At 45.7% G+C, this 23,774-nt stretch overlaps 1 protein-coding gene across 1 annotated transcript in view; it reads right to left on the reverse strand.

The window, feature by feature from the left end:
• Nucleotides 1–23,774, reverse strand: part of FRMD4A (FERM domain containing 4A) — a 324,865-nt gene that overhangs the window by 167,412 nt on the left and 133,679 nt on the right. Inside the window, exon 3 of the mRNA XM_018057129.1 lies at nt 643–737. Within this exon, the coding sequence (XP_017912618.1) occupies nt 643–737 (95 nt within the window). The remainder of the gene's footprint in view (nt 1–642; nt 738–23,774) is intronic.

Below are 23,774 nucleotides of genomic sequence, written 5' to 3' on the forward strand. Positions count from 1 at the left end.
CTTAGAACAGAGTATCGAGGAACTTGTGCAGGTGTACACCGTACACTTTTATCAACAATATATTAAGAAGGAAATTGAAATTTTAGTAAAGACACTCCTTCCTTGTGTTGCAAAACACCACTTTAGAGAGCCACATTGAAAGATCACTGAACACAAATGTACTTTTCTTCAGATGAGCAGTCTGAATTTTCCATTTTTATAGTCTACCTCATCGGTGACAGTGCAACTGCACAGATACTCTTCATTTTGAATGTATCATCGCATTGACTTCCCGTTGTTGTTATTCCAACACTGGAAAGAAATGCTGCATTTCCAGACGTTTTCGTTTAACTCTAACAGAAAACAAACCCAGACAAATCTACTTTTTTAAAAAAGGAAACATTTCAGTTCTGAACACGCACTGGCTTGATTATAAGAACTGGTTTACCTAATAATTTCATAATATGAGCATCACTCTAATTATATCCTTTGGCTGTTCCAGGCATGATCACAAGGCCTTTGAAATTCAAATGATGAACTTGGACTGACCCTGAACCATGAGACCTAAGTGGCCTGCAGCAGCCTTCACTGCGGACAGTTGAGACAGTGCGATTTCGGGTTCCATATTTTCCCTTCAGGTTCTCTGAACACGTGCATACTTACGTCTCATCTGTGAAGGCAATTCCAAAGTATTCCTTCTCCTTCAGGTTAAAGTGAGAGGCCACGAGGTCAAGCAGCTCCTTGGCCAAAAGCTTGGGCTGGAGAGAGAACAAAATGGAAGAGCAAGTGAGGAGAGATTCCGTTTCCTGAAACATGCAATCTCAAGTTCATATATCTTGAAGGGAATGTCTCAAAGTTCAAGAATTGTCCATATATGTGGTGTTTATAAAACCCAAGGAGCTGACAGTGAGGACAGGGCCGTCAGTGGACTGAGACCGTCTGCCTTGTTTCCTGGTAGTTTGTTCTACCAGCAAATGGTACTTGCTCACTGACAAGGCTGTCAGACCCCACAGCTCTCCTCCCCCACGCAGGAGAACATTTGATGCTAAGTTGACAGGAAGATATCTTATTAAAAAAAAATATATATATATATATATACATGAAAGTGGAGTCATTCAGTCGTGTCCAACTCTTTGCGACACCGTGGACTGTAGCCTACCAGGCTCCTCTGTCCATGGGATTTTCCAGGCAAGAATACTAGAATGGGTTGCCATTTCCTTCTCCAGGAGATCTTCCCAACCCAGGGATTGAACCCGGGTATCCTGCATTGTAGGCAGATGCTTTACCGTCTGAGCCACCAGGGAAGTCCCTTATATAAATACATAGTCATACATACGTAATGGGCTACCCTGGTGGCTCAGATGGTAAAGAATCTGTCTGCCATGCAGGAGACACGGGCTCAATCCCTGGGTCGGGAACATCCTATGGAGAAGGAAATGGCTGCCCACTCCAGTATTCTTCCTAAGAAATCCCATCGACTGAGGAGCCTGGCAGGCTACAGTTCATGGGGTTGCAAAGAGCCAGACAAGACTAAGCAACTAAGACTAACATATGTAATATATATATGCTGTGACATACATCAAATATACATTGTATAACACAAATGTTATATAATACTACATTAACACTATAATTAATATATAATAGAATGTGAAGATAGATATATTGGTTTGGCCAATAAGCTCATTTTGATTTTCCCATAAGATATAATGGAAAAACTTGAACTCTGTAGCCACCTTATATATATATATATATGTATATATTTACCATGCACTTATATAGTATTTTCTATGTGCTATCTGCTATGTGCTAGGGCCTGTTCCAAGCACTTTACAAACACCAGCTTCTTTAACCCTCATCACAACTCTATAAGGTGGTTCTATTATTAATTCCATTGTATGGGGAGGAAACAGGTGCTCAAAGATTAAACATCTCTCTTTAAGCACTGGGGTTGAGATTTAAACCCTGGTTCCAGAGACTACCCTTGACTACTCTATGCGTGTGTGTGTGTGTGTGTGTGTGTGTGTGTGTGTGTGTGTGTGTTACTCAGTCGTGTCCGCCTCTTCGCGACCCCATGGACTATAGCCCATCAGCCTCTGTCCATGGAATTCTCCAGGCAAGAATACTGGAGTAAGTTGCCATTCCCTTCTCCAGGGGATCTTCCCAACCAGGGGATCAAACCAGTGTCTCCTGCACTGGCAAGCGGATTCTTTACCATCTGAGCCACATGGGAAGCCCCGATCATTCTATATGCTCCCATAATTTAAAATTCAAACAATAAGAGTACTTCCTGCCAGAAATGTTGACATTAAGGCCAAAGGAACTTGAGAATAGTTATTTAAGAATAAACCAAAAATCTGCCTCTCCAAGAATATTTTTATCACCAACTCTTTCCCGAACATCTCTGCCAATCTAAAGGAGTGTGTCAGAGCCTTAGGTATGAAATCATTGTAGCTGTTTGCATTGTCAACACATCCATCACTCTGGCCTATCACTATTGAGATGACCACAGACTACGAGGCTCATATTTTATTTTCTTGGGTTCCAAAATCACTGTGGACAGTGACTGCAGTCATGAAATTAAAAGGTGCTTGCTCTTTGGAAAAAAAAAGCTATGACAAATATAGACAGCGTATTAAAAAGCAGAGACCTCTCTTTGCTAACAAAGGTTCATATAGTCAAAGCTATGGTTTTCCCAGTAGTCATGTATAGATGTGAGAGTTGGACCATAAAGAAGGCTGAACACCAAAGAATTGATGCTTTTGAACTGCGGTGCTGGAGAAGACTCTTGAGAGTCCCTTGAACAGCAAGGAGATCAAACCAGTCAATCCTAAAGGAAATAAACCCTGAATATTCATTGGAAGGACTGATGCTAAAGCTCTAATACTTTGGCCACCTGATGCAAAGAGCTGACTCACTGGACAGGGAAAGACTGGGGACAAGAGAAGAGTGTGGCAGAGGATGAGATGGTTAGATAGCATCACCAACTCAATGGGCTGAGTCTGAGCAAATTCCAGGAGGTAGTAAAGGACAGGGAAGCCTGGTGTGCTGCAGTCCACAGGGTCACAAAGAGTCAGACACGACTTGGCAACTGAACACCACCACCACCACCACCAGGTTCAGATGTAGGAGGGGAAGGAAAGGCTGATAACAGAGATGCGGAGCCAAAAGGTATCAACTATTTCTAAATTGCCTCCAAGATCAGGTTTTTGTAGATGCATTGCCTTTATTCTACAACTGCCCTGTTCCAAGCATACTCCCTGGATGCCTGTAAGCACAAAGCAAAAAAGGATTCGAGAAGAGAAAACGTGTGTATGTGTGTGTGTGCGTGTGCGTGCGTGTGTGTGTGTGTGTGTGTATTTCCATTAACACACATTAGTATACCATTCCTGAGTATATTTCCTGTTCCGGTGGTTACTTGGTTCCATTTTTCTATTAAGAGGGTGGATAAGATGTGTAAACCAAGAGTTACATACCAGGACTTCCCTGATGGTCCAGTGGTTGAGGATCTGCCTGCCAGTGCGAGGGACACGGGTTCGATCCCTGATCTGGGAGGATCTCGTGTGCCACGGAGCAACTGGACCTGTGCACTGAAACTACTGAACCAGTGTGCTGCAACCACAGAAGCCTGAAAGCCTAGAGCCCGTGCTCCACAATAAGAGAAGCCACCGCAGTGAGAAGCCCCGACACAGCAACTGAGTAGTCCCACCCGCGGCAACTACAGAAACCCTGTGTGCAGCAGCAGACAGCCAACACAGCCAAAAACAAAATACAGAAAAATTAATTTTAACAAACAGTTACATAACAGTTTTAGAACTAGCATAAGATCTAGCAATTCCACTTCTGGGTATTTATCCAAAGTAAACAAAAACACTAATGTGAAAAGACATATGTACCCCCTTGTTCACTGCAGCATTATTCACTACAGTCTAGACATGGAAGCAAGCTGTGCCCATCTATAGATGAATGGGTAAAGAAAATGTGGTATATACACAGTGCAGTATTATTCAGCCATAAAGAAGAGGGAAATTTTACCATTCACAACAACATGGGTGGACCTTGAGGGTATTATGCTAAACGAAATAAATCAAACAGAGAAAGACAAATACTATATGGTTTCACTTATATGCGGAATCTAAAAAAGAAAAAGAAAACACTTCATAGATACACAGAACAGACTGATGGTTGCCAGAGATAGGGGGAAGGAGTAGGGGTGGATGAAATGAGTTAAGATGGTTAAAAAAAAAAAAGAGTTACAAGACAGTTTAGTTTCTTATTTCACTTATTTGGTGCTACTAAGGACTGTACTGTGTCCCCCTTCCAAATGCATATGTGGAAGCCCTAAACCCCACCGTGATGGTATTAGGCAGTGAGGCCTTTGGGAGCTGATCAGGGTTAGATGAGGTCATGAAGGCAGGTTCTCATGATGGGATTAGTGTCCTTCTAAGAAGAGATCCCAGCGAGCTGGCTTGCTCTCTTTCCCCCAAGTGAGGACAAAGTGAGAAGGCTGCAGTCTCCAAGTCAAAAAAAGAGCCCTCATAGAGCCCAACCAGGCTGGCACCCAGACCTTGGACTTCCACCCTACAGAACTGTGACAAAATCAGTTTCTTCTATCTAAGCCTCCAGGTCTACTGTATTTGTTAGGCAGCGACTAAGACAGGGGCACTTCCTTTGATCCAACAAACATTTATGGAGTGCCTAAAATGTGTAGGGCACTAGCGAACCCTGCAGGAGATACGAAAATGCACAGCACACAGTACTTGCCAACAGGCCCTTAGACTCTCATGAGGGCACAGAGTAACAGCTAGTGTTCATTGCAAAAAGCCAAAGCAGATGGTTCCGTCTCTGCTGCCTCATCCTGGGCTCCCAGCATGGCAGCCTCAGTGTCTCATCACCACCAATTTACCAATGAAAGCTGCCAAAAATGATGACAGTGGTTTTGAAGCAGGGGCAGAGCTGCCTCCCCTCAAAGGACATAAATCAACGGGAGAATCCATTTTGATAAATCAATGTCATCCCATATGCTATACTTCCATTCACACTAAGGCGGGCAGGGGAGTAAATGTGGCACATCTCAGAGCGTCATTAATGAGTGACAAGTAGAATCTAAGGGGAGGAGGGCTCTTGGAGCTTCAGGCTGTATTTGTTAAGGGACGCTGTGGGGCTGTGTTGCTAGCATCACCTCCATCCCCACGAGGTACCTGGCTGCCCAGATAAAAAGTATTTAATGCAGAGGCTGTGACCCACTGGAGGGAGGCAAGGCAGATTTTTACATTGCAAAGTACCGTAACTCATCCTTCCAAATGCTCGCATCCCTTTCAGAGCAGTCACAGCATTTCTATAATCTGCTGTTTCTTTAAACATTTTGATCATCTTTGGGGTCTGCCTTTGAAGCTTGTGTCACGTGTGGAAAAGCATCCTCACTGGTCTCGGAACAGATTTGATTTTTTTTTAAAATGGCCAAAGTCACATGAGGTCAACTCTGGTGAATGGTGATAGAGGGTGCATGGGGGGAGCACACTGGATCAAACTGGTTTTCTAAAATGATGTGTCACTGCCATTATTTGTGGGCTCTTAGAGGTAATGGGGAGATTCCCAGTCCAAACTTGGAAATGATGGAAATAAGGTTTCCTTCTCTTTGGGAGTTACACTTGAAAGCCATCATCTCAATGGAATTGACCAGAGGTACACAAAGGAGATCCAACCAGTCCATTCTGAAGGAGATCAGCCCTGGGATTTCTTTGGAAGGAATGATGCTGAAGCTGAAACTCCAGTACTTTGGCCACCTCAGGTGAAGAGTTGACTCATTGGAAAAGACTCTGATGCTAGGAGGGATTGGGGGCAGGAGGAGAAGGGGACGACAGAGGATGAGATGGCTGGATGGCATCACTGACTCGATGGACGTGAGTCTGAGTGAACTCTGGGAGCTGGTGATGGGCAGGGAGGCCTGGCGTGCTGCGATTCACGGGGTCCCAAAGAGTCGGACACGACTGAGCGACTGAACTGAACTGAACTGAACACAAATTTACCCAGGAAGAGACTAGAAGTCATCTATCACATGACCAAATACTGTAATCGTTCCATAGAATGGGCTGGGTGAATGACCAGCCTGTGTGCAGGAGAGGTGGTGGGGAGTCTGGAGAAAGGAAATGAGCTGAGAAAAGTACTGTAGTCTTAGCCCATAGGCCTTAAATATTAATATTTGAGTCCCAGCAGTAAGGCCTTTTCTCTGTAGAAATGGAGTCATGGGGCTACCTTAGCCAGTCATCTGAAACACTCAAATTACATATTTAATTCCCCTTCTTCCAATCTCATGCCTTTCAAAGAACTTACTGAGGTACTGCCATGTCCTTCATATGAGTAGTCTCCTATATGATGACATTATCATCTAAATTAAGAGATTTTTGTGAATTTCCTGGCAGTCCAGTAGGTAAGAATTTACCTTCCAATAAAGTAGTGCAGGTTTGAACCCTGGTCAGTTCAGTCAGTCAGTTCAGTCGCTCAGTCGTGTTCGACTCTTTGCGACCCCATGAATCGCAGGATGCCAGGCCTCCCTGTCCATCACCAACTCCCAGAGTTCACTCAAATTCACGTCCATCGAGTCAGTAATGCCATCCAGCCATCTCATCCTCTGTCGTTCCCTTCTCCTCCTGCCCCCAATCCCTCCCAGCATCAGAGTCTTTTCCAATGAGTCAACTCTTCACATGAGGTGGCCAAAGTACTGGAGTTTCAGCTTCAGCATCATTCCTTCCAAGGAAATCCCAGGGCTGATCTCCTTCAGAATGGACTGGCTGGATCTCCTTGCAGTCCAAGGGACTCTCAAGAGTCTTCTCCAACACCACAGTTCAAAAGCATCAATTCTTCGGTGCTCAGCCTTCTTCACAGTCCAACTCTCACATCCATACCTGGTCAGGGAGCTAATAATATCCCAAATGGCTCAAGACCGAAAAACCAAAACATAAAACAGAAGCAATCTTGTAAGAAATTCAATAAAGACTTTTTAAAAATGACCCACATTTAAAAAAATCTTAAAAAAATAAGACACATTCCTCTTCTGCTGTCATGGTGACTGGCAATGCCCTAGCTGGTAGCCGCTCTACCAATGAGAGCAAGCTCTCCCACCCGCCTCATGGATGAGTAGCATGAGTGAGAAATAAACCTCATTGTTCGGTTTCCACTGCGACCTTAGGGGTTGGTTTGTCATCAGAGAATAACCTAGCTTATCCAACTGATTCAGGCACTGAAATTTTAATTCCCTGTATGGTAGGTTTAAAGCTATTTAAGGCATCAGTCAGTGATTCCCTGAACTTGCAAACTAAGACAATATCCCACCTTGATGCGGTGGTGATTAATGAACTTACATCGTTCAGAACGTTTCCTAAACTCATTTGGTGAACACTGCTGGGTAAGCAGAAAGCTTTATGCTATTAGTTACTTTGAAGGGACATTTACAAAATCTGCTGATTATAATTTGCCAATTAGTTGTGCTGTAAACATTTGTGGAGCTTTGCAGGATTTGGCTGGGAGCAAGGCCAGCCAGGTGGCCTGTAGACTGGTCAGGTTCTACAGGACAAATGTGGCTGAGGCCTCAATGCCAATGAGAGCAAGCAAGCCCTGTGCATTGTGGGTTAGAAACAGCCTGTTCCGGATCACTGGCACCATCCAGGCTCTCCAAGGTCACGACATTTAAGACTGACTTTCTCTTAACCTATAGTGAACTTTGTTCACTCAATAGCTTTTCTCATTTTCTTTTTCTATCTCAGATTCTTTTCCCACGTGCCCTTCTTGGCTTTAAATCCTCCTTATAACTGACAAATAGAATTTATTTATAAACGTCTTACTCTACCATGCAGATCTGAGTTCCCAGGGCTCTGGACTGTTCCAGTGGGAAACTGAAAACACACCTGCATGGACAGGGTTCCAGAATGGGCCCCGTCTATACTGGCTTCCAAGGAGGGACATGATTGGATTGTAAAGATCAAAAGAACACTTCACACAGACACATGGCTATACAGTGCTCTGGGCACACACGATCCTTTTAGCTGACCTTGAGAACTGTACAAGCAAAGTGTGGTGAGAGGAATCAGCTGACCAGATGGTACCCTAGTTCCTCTCTAGTTCTCCCTGGAATATTTTTATTATCAATCACACAGTGTACTTTCCACTTAACATGGATCCATTCCAAAGAGACACTCTTAGACAAACTGTGTAACTGCTATGAATCTCAGCATTTTCCTCTATAAAATTATGAACTAGATTGATGAATTAAGACTCCTGCCCTTGGATTCTTTATTCATTAAGCTTTTTATTAAATTTAGTTCCTTCCTTCCCTAAAACCTGCCCAATGTTCTCAAGGGTCTAGTCACTCTTTCTAAAAAACTCTGCAACCATTCTGGATCTCCCTGGATCTCTTAAATCTATCAGTTAACATAGACATCCTTCTTATCCAATCTTGGGCAAGTCACTTGACCTTTCTGCACCTCAGTCTGCTTGGCTGCAAAATGGGGATGATCTCCATGCCCACATCATAGGACTGCAATGAGGACTGAATGAATTAATACTGACTCACGTTAGGTGCCAGAGCAAGTGCTTGAGACAAAGTGAATGTTCTATGTGTTCACCATTATTTCAGATGCTCATTATCTCACCTATGAATTATTATAATAATCTCCTAAATGGTATCAAGTTGTAAAGGCCAGTCTGGTATTTAAGGCCACTCTTTTGAATATAGGGCCTATCCAATCTCACTTTTCTCCAATTCTCTCCCAAAGTGCTCATTTCTGTCCAATCTGTTTGTATCAGAGTGAAAAAAAAAAAAAAAAAACAACCCACCAATCTCATTTCTATTTTCAAACCTTTGCCCACAATATCCTCTCTCCCCTGCCCCCTCCCATTTAAGTTTTATTTTGCTCAAGGCCCACTTCTTCCAGGAAGGACCCTGGATCATCCCATCTCTAAATAGTCTCATTCTCCTCTGAACTCTAGCATTTACCACAGGGATTTCATTCATCCTTGGCATGCACACTCTTATGTTGCAGTAAATTTACTTATTTTTATTATCCTTTAACTTTTTTTAAATTGGGGTACAGTTGTTTTGCAATATTATGTTGGTTTCTGCTATGAATCAGCTATATATATATGCAAATATATCTCCTCCCTCTTGAGCCTCCCTTCCCTGCCATCTCACCCCTCTAGGTCATCACTGAGCTGAGCTCCTGTGTTATACAACAGGTTCCTGCTAGCTATCTATTTTACACATGGTAGTGTATATATGTTAACCCAGTCTTCCAGTTCCTCCCCTCTTCATGCCCACACGTCCACTCTCTATATTTGTGTCTCTGTCCCTGCTCTGCAAATAGGTTCATCTGTACCATTTTTTTTAGATTCCACCTATATGTATTAACAAACAGTATTACTTTTAATTCAAACATTTTTTAAAGTATGGTAAAACACATATAACATAAAAATTGAGCATCTTAACCACTTTTAAGTATGCAGTTCAATATTATTAAGTATATTCACACTGTTGTGCAGCCCTAGAATATTTCCTCTTGCAAAACAATTCCCCATCCCCCCTCCTCCAGCCCCTGGCAGCCATCAGTCTGCTTTCCATTCCTATGAACCTACTTCAGGTACCCCATCTAAGTACAATTATAAAGTGTTTGTCCTTTTGTGGCCGGCTTATTTCACTTAGCATAACATCTTCAGAGTTCATTCATGTGGCAGCAGGTATCAGAATTTCTTTTCTTTTCAGGGCTGAATAATATTCCACAGTATGAATGAACCACATTCTGTTTATTTATTGATCCACTGATGGACACTTGGGTTACTTACCTGTTTTGGCTTCTGCAAATAGAACAGGGTGCTCCGAACATGGTGAATTAGTTTGTGACATGACTTGCTGTGCCCTCTAATGGGCTGAATGGTGACCCCCTTCCAAAAGGTCTATCCTAAATGCTGGAGCCGGTGAACATGACCCTCGATTATAAATGATATGATTATGACCCTTGAAGGGAAGTGCAATCACACAGATCCTTCTAGGAAAGAGACGGATGGAGTTCTGACACACACAGCCACACACCAGAGGGACGCGTTAAGACAGAGATGGGAGTGATGAAGCTGCGTGTCAGGGAAGGCTGGCAGTTACCAGAAGCCGAAAAGAATGGATCTTCCCCTCCAGCTTCCGGAGGAAGCTCAGCTCTGCTGATAACTTGACTTTGGCTTCTGCCTTTCAGAACTGTGAGAGAATGTGTTTGTTATTTCAAGCACCCAAGTTTGTGGTGATTGTTATGGCAGCCTCAGAAAACAAACGCACACCTACAGACAAAAGCCCCGCAGAACCTGGCGTTCAGGTCCTACCAACAGGAAAACCCAAACCTCTTGGTTGTTTGAGACACAGAATGGGGTCTCCGCAGAAAGCTCTGTACTAGTATTTGCACTTTCTCTTTATAATGCCATTGACCTGGGCAAGGAAGCCGCAAACCCAAGTCCAGCTGGGGACACCTTTGTCTTAGGGGCTGATCGGAGGCAGCCGATGGCTGCTCGCAGCTTCAACTCAGTCACTTCTCCCCTCAAGCCCTTTCCTGTCATCCCCCACTCCTTGGGGGCAACTCACAGATTCGAAATCAATGGAATTGCTACTTCTAAATTAATTGCATTAAAAAATTAAAACCGCACACGGCTCCCATCTGTGCTTTGGGAGGAATCACGGGGCTGGGAGCCTGAGAGATCACTCTCTCCCCTTTCCTTTCTCCCCAAGGCTGTTCTGGACAACTCACTTGTGGCCACAGTGCCCCCTGTGACCGCCAGGCTGCTGGGGACAGCTGGGTTACACCTTCCCCTGGGCACCGGGTAGTGCCATCCCCCATCCCAAGAAAACTTGATTCCCGCCCCGAGGAGGCGGAGGTGGAGCAGCTGTAGGGTGGCAGAGTCCTGTGCTGAGAGTGGAAAGAAAGAGGTCAGTGCTCTTTCTTCCCAACTTTTCTGAAAACCTAGAGGGAGACAGGGAGGTGAAGAGGGCCAGCTCTGAATTACTGATGCTAGAGCTTGCCTTCGGCCTCTTTGAAGCCCTGCCTGTTATTGTTTCCTGGAGCAGCTGGGAACCTGGCTCCCGCCCTCCCCTCCCCCCTGGGGGGCTCGGCAATAGGCAGCCGAGCGCTGGTTGGCTGCTCCTTCATCCTGGGGAGGGGTCGCAGCGCAGGCCGTCCAGAGAATGCATGAGGTCATCCCGCACACAGCCTCGGGTCTAGCTGCGCTCCCCTTCGTGGTCGCCCCCTTGATGCTCTGGCTGATTAGCTGGGGAGGCGGGCTTCCTTCCTGCCTCTTCCAGCAGCCCTGGGTTCCCGCGGCTGGGGGCAAATGCGGGGAGGCTTTATGTAGGCTGATTCGTTCTTCAGGGCTCCCAGGCACCTGGGATAGACAGGGGTAGGGATGGGGGTGTTGTAAACCTCAGTGGATCCTGACAGAGCATTTCACCATCTGGGAGGTCCCCATTCAGTCTGAACCCCAACTCATTAGAGGACAGGAGACAAATGCTTGACCTCCAGCTCAGGAGGGACCAGCAGCAGAGCATCGCAGCAAAGCTGACTCCAGACACAGCCAATACTAAGGGTTTCTGTTTACTGGTGCAGCATCTCTCCCAGCAGAGAAGTGAGTCAGTCCTTACCCAGGAGGCGGATGTCAGGATCACCCCAATGTAATATACGAGGAGACAAAGCCCAGAGAAAGGAGTAACTTGCCAAATGCACAAAGCTAGTAACCAGCAGATTTAACTCAATGATCAGGTGGGTATAAACCACCTAGGAACACCGGATTATATAAAAAGCTACTGACTGGTTACCCAACCCACGTTTAACTGATCAGGCAGGAAACTAAGATTCATGGTGTTGAGAAGCCTGTCCATGGACAAGGGAGGTCACCTTAGTGATCAGCACACATGGGGCCAGGACAGCCCTTTGCTAGTCCACTTTGGGCTTCTCTGTTGGCCCACCTGCCAATGCAGGAGACGCAGGTTTGACCCCTGGGTCGGGAAGATCCCCTAGAGAAGGAAATGGCAACCCACTCTAGTATCCTTGCCTGGGAAATCCCATGGACAGAGGAGCCTGGTGGGCTACAGTCCACGGGGTCACAGAAAAGAGTCAGACACAACTCAGCAACTGAACAACAGTCCACTTAAGCAGGTGGTTTGAGAAAAGGCTGTAATGATCTGAAACAGGAAGGAAAGAAAACCAGAGGGCATCAATCACGTGGGAGTCCTGGCAGACAAAAAGCTGTCACTGCACACACCATGCTAATGTCCAGGTTTCCTGGCCCCTTCCTGCTTTCCCTCCAGCTGCCGCTACCCCTTCGCCCCGGGGCACCACCATATTCTACAGCCCCCTGCCCCCTCCAGGTTCTGGGCTGCGCGCTTCACTTACATCATCTTATTTCATCTTCAAAGCAAACCTGTAACGCGTTGTAAGCATGCAGACACTGAAGCTTAGGACCGTCACTGTGCCCAAGGCACAACCCCCCAAGGGCACAGGGCAGCCAAGGGGCTCGAGACCCGGACTGACTCCAAAGATTTGGTTTTAAAAGCTGCATAATCCAGCAAGTAACAGACAGCACAGACAGGAAGAGTTTGAAGCTGCGTTTTTTAAATGCAACAGAATTCTGCCAGACAATATGTTCCCAGAGGGCAGGATCAGGTTTGATCAATATGTGTAGCCCTGCATCCAAGCACAGTGCCTGGCACACAATAGGTGCCTAATAAAGGTGGTTTGTTATTTTTTTAATTGGTAGATCAGGACAGACTGAAGGGTCTTGGTTTGATTGCTCTACCAGTCTAGCAAGAAAGCTGACCATGGGGGAGAATGAAACCTCCATGCTCTCTCAAGCCTGGTTGGAAGCACAGAACTCCTAGGCAGAGACTGTGGGGCCCCATGTGGTCCAGAAACCACAGACCCAGATGCAAGACAGTCCCCAGGTTTCAACAGGGTCTTATACCTCCAGGTACCCACGAAGGACACTCTGACATATACTTTGGCAAAGTTACTCGTATCCCCAAGAAAGGATGTTTGTGTCTGTACTCCTAACCCCTCCTTTTAGTGCATCTTTTCCTCCAACCTGACTTCTCCCTGCAACCAACTCCCTTTAACCTCATCCGTTTGCCTCCTCCCCATTCTCACTCCTTCCAACAGACCCTGTCATTTAATCCAGCATCAGGGACTTCCAGGGAATAACCTCTGCTTTCCCACTTACTTGGCCCCTTCCTTTATACTATTCTTCTATATATACTATATACTTATATAATATATACTACCTATATATTATTCTAATATATACTACCTATATATTATATATAATATATACTACCTATATATTATTCTTTCTGTGATACTAACGTATTCCCTTGTTCTCATCCTCTTATTTCCACATGGTTTCTTCCATCTTTTGCTAAGATACACCCTGGTCCCAGTGTGGGGAAAAGTTGGGGTTGCTATCAGTCTGGGAAGCTGAGTCTTTTTCATCCGTGCATTTGAATGATGCCCAGTGGGGAGGCTCTGACAAGGGCACATAATCATTATTCCTCCAGAAATGCAAAGTGCTCCTGCCAGCCGGCTGGGGAGCCTGCTTTATTCAGGGTCTGCTCCCCGGGGACTCCGGGTGGGTGGGCAGGTGTTCAGGAGGGAGTGCCTGCTGATTAACACAGTACTCCCCCAGACTCCAGCCTGCTCAGGGCAATGTCACGCAGACTGCTCGTCCGGGATGGCTCCCCTTGGCAGCCTCTCCGAATTCATGAGATGAGATAACCGCTTCAGTGAGGCAAAAACACAAAGAGATGCATGGTGTTCAGATGGTCTCTATAAGGTTGGGCTGGCTGACAGTCTGCAGCCCCAGTTTGGAGATGCTAAGGGTCTTGGGATTCATCGTCCACGGTCATCATGTCTACTACTTCTATTTTTCCCTTTAACTCAAAGCCTGCCCTGCATACCAGGTTATGACCCTATTTTGTCCTACCATGGGTGATAAATTACTATTTTTGATGTAAACCACCCATACATTCCCTGGAAGGTGAAGTGAGTTCTCCAGGATGAAACTGGCCAATTGGTCACCTTTCCAATGGGACAAATGACACCCAAACCCATTCAAACTTGAGGTCTTCGTGACACTGCACACTGAGGTCTTAGCCTTTGCCTAACGTTCAGGCAAGAGTGAAGAAGAGCATCATTCCAGGGCACAGGACATTGGAGCTTTGAATTAGCCCTGTGTGTTTCACTGGAGGCTGCGGAATCTAAGGCAAGGCTCGACCATTCCAACCATAAGTTCTGTAGTCCACGGTATCGAGGCGCTCTTAGGAGTCTCATTGGTAAGGAGACAATATGGTAGTAGCGCAGAGAGGAAGAGTTAGGGTAGAGCCATTTTCTGGGACAGGTACATGTGATATACAGAAGGATGGCACCTGTTGTCTTATGCCAAGGGCATGGATGGTTTTCAGAGAGTATGGCTTCATCACCCACATACAGGAAATAGAGAGCTTGCCTTCTAGCATGATGATGGGGAGAGTGGGACATTGTGAGGGGCTTAAAAATATATATGGTGCTTTGATGGATCTTAAAATGTAAGAGCCCCTTTCACGCAGTCTAGTCAGTGGATTTGTAGTCAGACGCCAGGGCTTGGAAACCCAATTCTATTCCACGTGTAACATGACCGGCATTTATTTTCACTTTGAAACATTGGAACAATAACACCTACTTCATGGGTTGCTGTGAGGAGTCAATACACGACCATTTATAAAGTACCTGGTGCACGAAGGTGCTGAATAAAAGCACACTCTCCTTTTCTCCTTCCATCAGTAACTGAATCCCCATACAAATTACTTATCCCCTCATTGCTCTGACAGGGGTCTACTCTGATCGGAATTTAAATCCTCTTTTGAGTGAACTGTCATATCCTTTATCTCAGGGACCATGAATAAATCATCACTAGGCAATAAGGAGAAGAGAAAGCAGACAACTTCCCTTGGAAACGAACTCATTTGGGTAGACTTGCCCTAAATAGCACCCATCTCTGCTCCCAGTGTCTGCTCAGTGATGCTCGCCTCCATTCACTACAGTGATGTACTCTCCTGCTTCTTTAGGGTTAAAACGACATTTACTGGCCAGAAAGAAATCTCTCTCCTGCTCCAGGGACTTATCCAGGCTTGGTGCTGGCTTTCTGAGGTTGGTTAGCATTTTAATTTGGAAGTTCCCCAAGGCTCCTCCCTGTGGACCCTCCCCCCATGGCTCTTGCAAATTGCTGGCAGGTACAAGCTAGAGAGAGATAGTGAGCTCTGCCCATGATGTCATTTCCAATATAATTAAGAAGGCACTCTCGCCGCCGGGGGTGGGAGAGAGATGAGAAAGTGCACAGGCGCTGGTGTCTCAGGAGGTAAAGGAGGGAAGAGCAACTTTTGGCTGAGGAATATTTATTCCTGAAGAGCCGTTTCTCTGAAGTCAGCCGACAACAAAGCACTGCAGCCCCTCCCATGCAATGTGCTAATTAAGTGGATGAGAACAGATGATGTGCTACGGGGTCCAAGGAAAAACCGGGCGCCTGTAAGACCCCCATTCTCAGATTAGAAATACTATTTTATTATTTGCCTACATTGACCCCCCCAGCCCCACTTTCAGAAGGCTCAAAGGAAGCTTACAAAATGTTAGATGGTATAAAATAGTGGGATTAAAACACTAAATAAGACAGACTCCACTGAAGGTGATCAAACACGTGAAATAAAGTAGTTCCTGGTGCTGACCAGGTTACACCAGTTCTGTTAGCAGACCCAAGAAGCACGCTAAGTTCTCATACACAGGCAAGCCTTTCCTGGGAGTGCATCCAAGAAGGAATTTATCAATTGGTCCCACATGGGAAGGGACTACAGACAGCATGTCTTCAGCACAGTCCCTGGGAAGGACAGGATTGTTTCATAGTTTAGCCCTCTATGCATCCCCCTCTCCGCTTGGAGCAGGTTTTAAAGCAGTCTCCCGGAGCCCGATGGGATATTCTGGGACAGGCCTTATGTTTGATTTATTTACATAAGTGAATTTGGCTGGAAATTTTGGAGGCGATATTTTATTAGGTTCTTAACACATGCTCGCGTCAGCCATTAGGCAGCTTGGCACTGATGTTCTGTCTTGACTCTGAAGCCAAGCCACCGAAGAAATTGGCAGCCAGTCCAATTCAGGCAAACCACACCAGCCTCCTGCAGACTGATAAGGTGAGAGGAAGGAATTGTGTCCAAAAATTCCCAATGGGAAAAAGGAGAAGCAGGTGAGCTGAGCCAAGTGCCCTTGGACATGGCAGGGATGAACTGGAGGTGCTGATACAAGGCCAGGAGGCAGGGATGGTCTGCAAGCCCACAGGGAGGAGACCTCCACACCAAAGGGGTAGGTGGGAGCCCTGTTCTTTCCTTTACTGCTGGGCTTTTCCACTGCACATTTGCTCCTGGGGCCTCCCGGCCCCTTTCTCTTCCTCTGCTGCCCCTACTACCATTTTTTTGGCCTCTCAGTGTGGCATGCGGGATCTTAGTTCCCCAACCAGGGATCGAACCTGTGCCCCCTGAAGTGGAAGCATGGAGTCCTAATCACTGGACCACCAGGGAAGACCCTCGCCCCCAACTACCTTTTAAATTTAAAACCCTGTGCTGTAGCCTCTCTGAAGGGGGAGCTGCCTTGACCTCACACCTGCTCTGGAGTTCCCACCCAGGCTGCCCCAGCACCTCTGTGTGAGGTCTGGTTTCAGGCTCACAGGGCCCATCAGCCTCCCCGGATGTTCAGGTCTTATAGCAGGTGCATTTGTGCTCAGAGTCTATTCCTCTTCAAGAATGACCGTGTCTGGGGAGCAGGAACAGCATCCTCTTTATCTTCATTTTCCTGGAGCCTGACCCAGATGGTCAACATTAAATGACTGCCCAGGTGGATCAATGAATGAATGGATGGATGGATGCATCCATCAATTAATGAATAGTGGAGGAAGGATCAGAGCAAGAGGAGCCTTCACACTGATAAAAACCAGTGTCCCCTGAGTTCTGTCCCCAGGTCCAGGCCCTCCTTTGTCTTCACACAGGCCCCAGGGGAGCTCACCCGTCCTTGTTCCAAGTCTTACCAGGTTCAAGTGCCTTCAAAGCCAGCAAGGACGTCCATCTCAGGAGGTGTCAGGGAATCACTCTCAACTGCTGGGGTCTCTCTATTGGATCCAGCTCGGGGCTCATGCAGCCTCCTGGCTTATTATCCAGAGCGTGAGCCCCAATCACCCTTACTAAACGGAGCCAAGGAAGTGTGGGGGGCCTGCCAATGAGGAGAAAGGAAACCACGACAAAGGTGTACATCCCAATCTTTCTGCCCTTGTCACCCACCTGTCTCTTTGAATCAAAAATCCTTTCATCAGAATAAATCCAGGCCCTGGCAGAGCTATCTGCTGTGACACGTAACTCAGACTTGCAGGGAAATGGTTCACATGCAGCACGGGAGACCCTCGCATCCCCCACCGGGCATTGCTGGTGTCTGTGCTGAGTGGTGACTCATCTGGGGGCCTGACCTGGTGCCTCTCCAGACTCCCCCCACCCACTCTCTCTTAAGGCCCTTCATTTCCCTTTGTAGAGTCGAGTCAATACGCTTTACATTCTTAATGGCATGTCAGTCTGCACAGAGAAATCATCATGGCCTCTGACCCTGTGGCAGCAGTGTCGCCTGGTTGCTAGGCAGGGTGTCTTTTGGGGAGGGAGCTGTCACTCCTGCCCCCCTTTCCTCCACTTGTGTGATGAAGGGTCAAACTCTGGCCCAGGTCAAAGGCACAAAAGAGATTTTGTTCTGTGTTACTGCCTTGCCAGGCCCATTGGAAAGACTCCTATTGATGAAGTCAAGGATTCAAGATGGCAGTAGCATTACAATGAGAAGGGGGAAAACTATGAAAATAAGATGAACTTCCTCCCAGAGCGTCTCCACAGTCAAGATGTAGTAGGAAGAGCCCCGGGATGAGATCAGAGATCCCCTGTTCTCTCCTGGCCACCAAGTCCTTGGATCTAAGAACAGAGAAGTTGGCCGATATAGCCGACTTTCAACTGCTTCATTTCACCTATGCCTACCCCTGCAGGACCAACGCGAGGCTTCACATGAATCCAACTCCAGCATGGCCATCAGAATCTTCATAGGAGGCTAAAAGAAAAAGAAAGTTTGACCCTGTACTTTTGTGTTCATGTTCACACAGTGTGTGTGTGTGTGTGTGTGTGTGTGTGTGTGTGTGTTTGGCACATGTGTGCTCAGTACCTTAACCTCTGATTTTTAAAAATTACTCCATATTATAGCACCACTTACAATAGTCAGGACACGGAAGCAGCCCAAATGTCCATCAGCAGAGGAGCGGACAAAGAAGATGTGGCGAATACATACAGTGGATATTGGCCGTAAAAAGGAATGAAAACGGGTCATTTGTCGGGACATGGATGGACCTAGAGACTGCCATGCAGAGTGAAGTAAGTCAAAAAGAGAAAAACAAATGTTGTATACTAATGAATATTGTATATTAATGAATTAATATTATTCTTGCCTTGAGAACCCCATGAACAGTATGAAAAGGCAGAAAGATAGGACACTGAAGGATGAACTCCCCAGGTTGGTTGGTGCCCAATATGTAACTGGAGATCACTGGAGAAAGAACTCCAGACAGAATGAAGAGACAGAGCCAAAGCAAAAACAACACCCAGCTGTGGGTATGACTGGTAATAGAAGCAAAGGCCAATGCTGTAAAGGGCAATAGTGCATAGGAACCTGGAATGTAAGGTCCATGAATCAAGGCAAGTTGGAAGTGGTCAAACAGGAGATGGCAAGAGTGAACATCGACATTTTAGGAATCAGCAAACTAAAATGGACTGGAATGGGTGAATTTAACTCAGATGACCATTATATCTACTACTATGGGCAAGAATCCCTTAGAAGTAGCCATCATAGTCAACTAGAGAGTCTGAAATGCAGTATTCGGATGCAATCTCAAAAACAACAGAATGATCTCTGTTCATTTCTAAGACAAACCATTCAATATCAAGGTAATCCAAGTCTATGCCCCGACCAGTAATGCTGAAGAAGTTGAACTTGAACGGTTCTATGAAGACCTGCAAGACTTTGTAGAACTAACACCCCCAAAAGATGTCCTTTTCATTATAGGGGACTGGAATGCAAAAGTAGGAAGTCAAGAAACACCTGGAGTAACAGGCAGATTTGGCCTTGGAGTACAGAATGAAGCAGGGGAAAAGCTAATAGAGTTTTGCCAAGAGAACTCACTGGTCATAGCAAATACCCTCTTCCAACAACACAAGAAAAGACTCTATACATGGACATCACCAGATGATGGTCAACATCAAAATCAGATTGATTATATTCTTTGCAGCCAAATGGAGAAGCTCTATACAGCTGGCAAAAACAAGACCGGGAGCTGACTGTGGCTCAGATCATGAACTCCTTATTGCCAAATTCAGACTTAAATTGAATAAAGTAGGGAAAACCACTAGACCATTTAGGTGTGACGTAAATCAAATCCCTTATGATTATACAGTGGAAGTGAGAAATACATTTAAGGGACTAGATCTGATAGACAGAGTGCCTGATGAACTATGGACAGAGGTTCATGACATTCTACGGGAGACAGGGAGTAGGACCATCCCCAAGAAAAAGAAATGCAAAAAAAGCAAAATAGTTGTCTAAGGAGGACTTATAAATAGCTGTGAAAAGAAAAAAAGCAAAAAGCAAAGGAGAAAAGGAAAGATATACCCATTTGAATGTAGCATTCCAAAGAACATCAAGGAAAGATAAGAAAGCCTTCTTCAGCGATCAGTGCAAAGAAATAGAGGAAAACAATAGAATGGGAAAGACTAGAAATCTCTTCAAGAAAATTCCAGATACCAAGGGAACATTTCATGCAAGGATGGGCTCAATAAAAGACAGAAATGGGATGGACCTAACATAAGCAGAAGATCTTAAGAAGAGGTGGCAAGAATATACAGAAGAACTGTACAAAAAAGATCTTCCTGACCCAGATGGTGTGATCACTCACTTAGAGCCGGACATTCTGGAATGTGAAGTCAAGCAGGCCTTAGGAAGCATCACTACGAACAAAGCTAGTGGAGGTGATGGAATTCCAGTTGAGCTCTTTCAAATCCTAAAAGATGATGCTGTAAAAGTGTTGCACTCAATATGTCAGCAAATTTGGAAAACTCAGCAGTGGCCATGGGACTGGAAAAGGTCAGTTTTTATTCCAATCCTAAAGAAAGGCAATGCCAAAGAATGCTCAAACTACCTCACAATTGTACTCATCTCATATGCTAGCAAAGTAATGCTCAAAATTCTTCAAGCCAGACTTCAACAAAACGTGAACGGTGAACTTCCAGATGGTCAAGCTGGATTTAGAATAGGCAGAGGAAACAGAGATCAAATTGCCAACATCCACTGGATCATCGAAAAAGCAAGAGAGTTCCAGAAAAACATCTATTTCTGCTTTATTGACTATGCCAAAGCCTTTGACTGTGTGGATCACATTAAACTGTGGAAGATTCTGAGAGAGATGGGAATACCAGACCACCTGACCTGCTGCCTGAGAAATCTGAATGCAGGTCAGGAAGCAACAGTTAGAACTGGACATGGAACAAAAGTCTGGTTCCAAATCGGGAAAGGAGTACGTCAAGGCTGTATATTGTCACCCTGCTTATTTAACTTTTATGCAGAATACATCATGAGAAACGCTGGGCTGGAGGAAGCACAAGCTGGAATCAAGATTGCTGGGAGAAATATCAATAACCTCAGATATGCAGATAACCCCACACTTACAGGAGAAAGTGAAGAAGAACTAAAGAGCCTCTTGATGAAAGTGAAAGAGGAGAGTGAAAAAGTTGACTTAAAGCTCAACATTCAGAAAACTGAGATCATTGCGTCCGGTCCCATCACTTCATGGCAAATAGATGGAGAAACAGTGGAAACAGTATCAGACTTTATTTTTGGGGGGGCTCCAAAATCACTGCAGATGGTGACTGCAGCCATGAAATTAAAAGACACTTACTCCTTGGAAGAAAAGTTGTGACCAATCTAGACCGCATATTAAAAAGCAGAGACATTACTTTGCCAACAAGTCTGTGTAGTCAAGCTATGGTTTTTCCAGTAGTCATGTATGGATGTGAGAGTTGGAAAGAAAGCTGAGCACCGAAGAATTGATGCTTCTGAACTGTGGTGTTGGAGAAGACTCTTGAGAGTCCCCTGGACTGCAAGGAGATCTAACCAGTCCATTCTAGAGGAGCTCAGTCCTGGGGGTTCATTGGAAGGACTGATGTTGAAGCTGAAACTCCAATACTTTGGCCACCTGATATGAAGAGCTGACTCCTTGGAAGAGACCCTGATGCTGGGAAAGATTGAAGGCGGGAGGAGAAGCAGACGACAGAGGATGAGATGGTTGGTTGGCATCACCGACTCAATGGGCATGGGTTTGAGTAAACACTGGGAGTTGGTGATGGATAGGGAGGCCTCGCGTGCTGCAGTCCATGGAGTTGCAAAGAATCAGATACGACTGAGCGTATGAACTGAACTGATATTAACAAATATATGTTAATATCTAGAAAAAGAATCTTGAAAAATGGTATAGATAATCTGATTTGCAAAATAGAAACAGAGACACAAACATAGAGAACAAACATATGGACATCAAGTGGGGATGAATCGGGAGATTGACTCATATACACTATTGATACTGTGTATAAAATACGTAACATGGCTATGGTTTTTCCAGTGGTTGTGTACGGATGTGAGAGTTGGACTGTGAAGAAAGCTGAGCACCGAAGAATGGATGCTTTTGAACTGTGGTGTTGGAGAAAACTCTTGAGAGTCCCTTGAACTGCAAGGAGATCCAACCAGTCCATCCTAAAGGAGATCAGTCCTGGGTGTTCATTGGAAGGACTGATGCTAAGGCTGAAACTCCAATACTTTGGCCACCTCATGTAAAAAGTTGACTCATTGGAAAAGACCCTGATGCTGAGAGGGACTGGGGGCAGGAGAAGGGGACCACAGAGGATGAGATGGCTGGATGGCATCACTGCCTCGATGGACATGAGTTTGAGTAAACTCTGGGAGTTGGTGATGGACAGGGAGGCCTGGTATGCTGTGATTCATGGGGTCGCAAAGAGTTGGACACGACTGAGCAACTAAACTGAACTGAACTGAATGAGAACCTATTGCATAGCACAGGGAACTCTACTCAGCTCTCTGTGGTGACCTAAATGGGGAAGAAATATGGCTGATTCACTTTGCTGTACACCAGACACTAACACAACATTGTACAGCAACTATACCCCAATAAAAAATAATAAAAAAATTAAAATTACTCCTGACCTAAGTCTTCCCACAAGACACTTCTCAGCTGAACAAAGAGGAACATAGAAAGAGGTGGGACCCTTGGCTACAGTCTCTGCTGAGTTTTCAGCCCATGCTTTTCTGGTTCCCAAGCAGGGCTCCTCTGGATGAGGTCAACCTCACAGGCTGCCCCTTGGAGACCCGAGCATCAAATGGTGGCCTTAAGGAACCTGGATCATTATCAGGAAATGGGGAGGGTTTTGAAGTCAGAGACCTGGATTGCAACCATGGTTCGTCAGCTGCTGTGGGGTCCTGACCCAGTTGCTTAGTTTCTCAGAGCTTCTGCCTTTTTCTGTAAAATGGGTGAAATTCCACAGACCTTACAAATGCTGTGAAGATGAAACAAGACTGTATGTGTAAAACAGAATCCAGTTCTTGATGAGAGATGTTTACTTCCTGTCTGTTAATTCCTTCCCCACTTGCTCTCTGCACTTCCCCCCCGACCCCTCCCACAGCCACCTCTATCAACATCTTCATCTCATGCTGCCTTCCTTGGGGAGGACTTCCCACTAGCTGTTGTCACCAGGGAACATCCTGGCATTCACTGAGGGCAGGGCTGAGTAACTATGAGATAAGCCACATGCCCGGGTCCATCAGAATTCATCAAGCCTAATCCCTCAGGTGGAGAAGGCAATGGCACCCCACTCCAGTACTCTTGCCTGGAAAATCCCATGGACAGAGGAGCCTGGTGGGCTGCAGTCCATGGGGTCGCTGAGGGTCGGACCCAACTGAGCGACTTCACTTTCACTTTTCACTTTCATACATTGGAGAAGAAAATGGCAACCCACTCCAGTGTTCTTGCCTGGAGAATCCCAGGGACAGGGGAGCCTGGTGGGGCTTGCACAGAGTTGGACACGACTGAAGTGACTTAGCAGCAGCAGCAATCCCTCAGGACCATTTTAACACAGGCAAAGGGGAAAAAAGGCACTTCATCTTCAAGGCTTTCACTTTCTTAGCCAGAGAGTGGAGGGAAAAATAAAACAGAGCAAAACCAAAAATAATATTCATTTTTTAATGCATGTGAGGTGGGCCCTGGTGATACATTAGTTCAGGAGAATCAATTCTCCCCATTTGGGTCCCTGGATACTGAACCCAGATTCTGCATTTCCTGCATACGCTAATGACAGTGGGCCCTCAGTATCCATGGGGGATTGGTTCCCAGACCTCCTAGGGAGACCAAAACTCCCTCATGGATGCTCAAGCCCCTAGGTTGGTCCTACAGATCCTCGGGTTCCACATCTGTGGAATCAAACAACCATGGACCGTGTACTATTATTTATGATCCAAGGTTGGTTGAATCCTCGCACACAACCATGGAGAGGGAGGGCCTACTGTATCCTCTTTTAGCATCTCTTACAACATAAATTCTAGGCAGACTTTTCGAACTACTTGATT

This window comes from Capra hircus, chromosome 13, assembly GCF_001704415.2.
Source record: "Capra hircus breed San Clemente chromosome 13, ASM170441v1, whole genome shotgun sequence".
NCBI lineage: Eukaryota > Metazoa > Chordata > Mammalia > Artiodactyla > Bovidae > Capra > Capra hircus.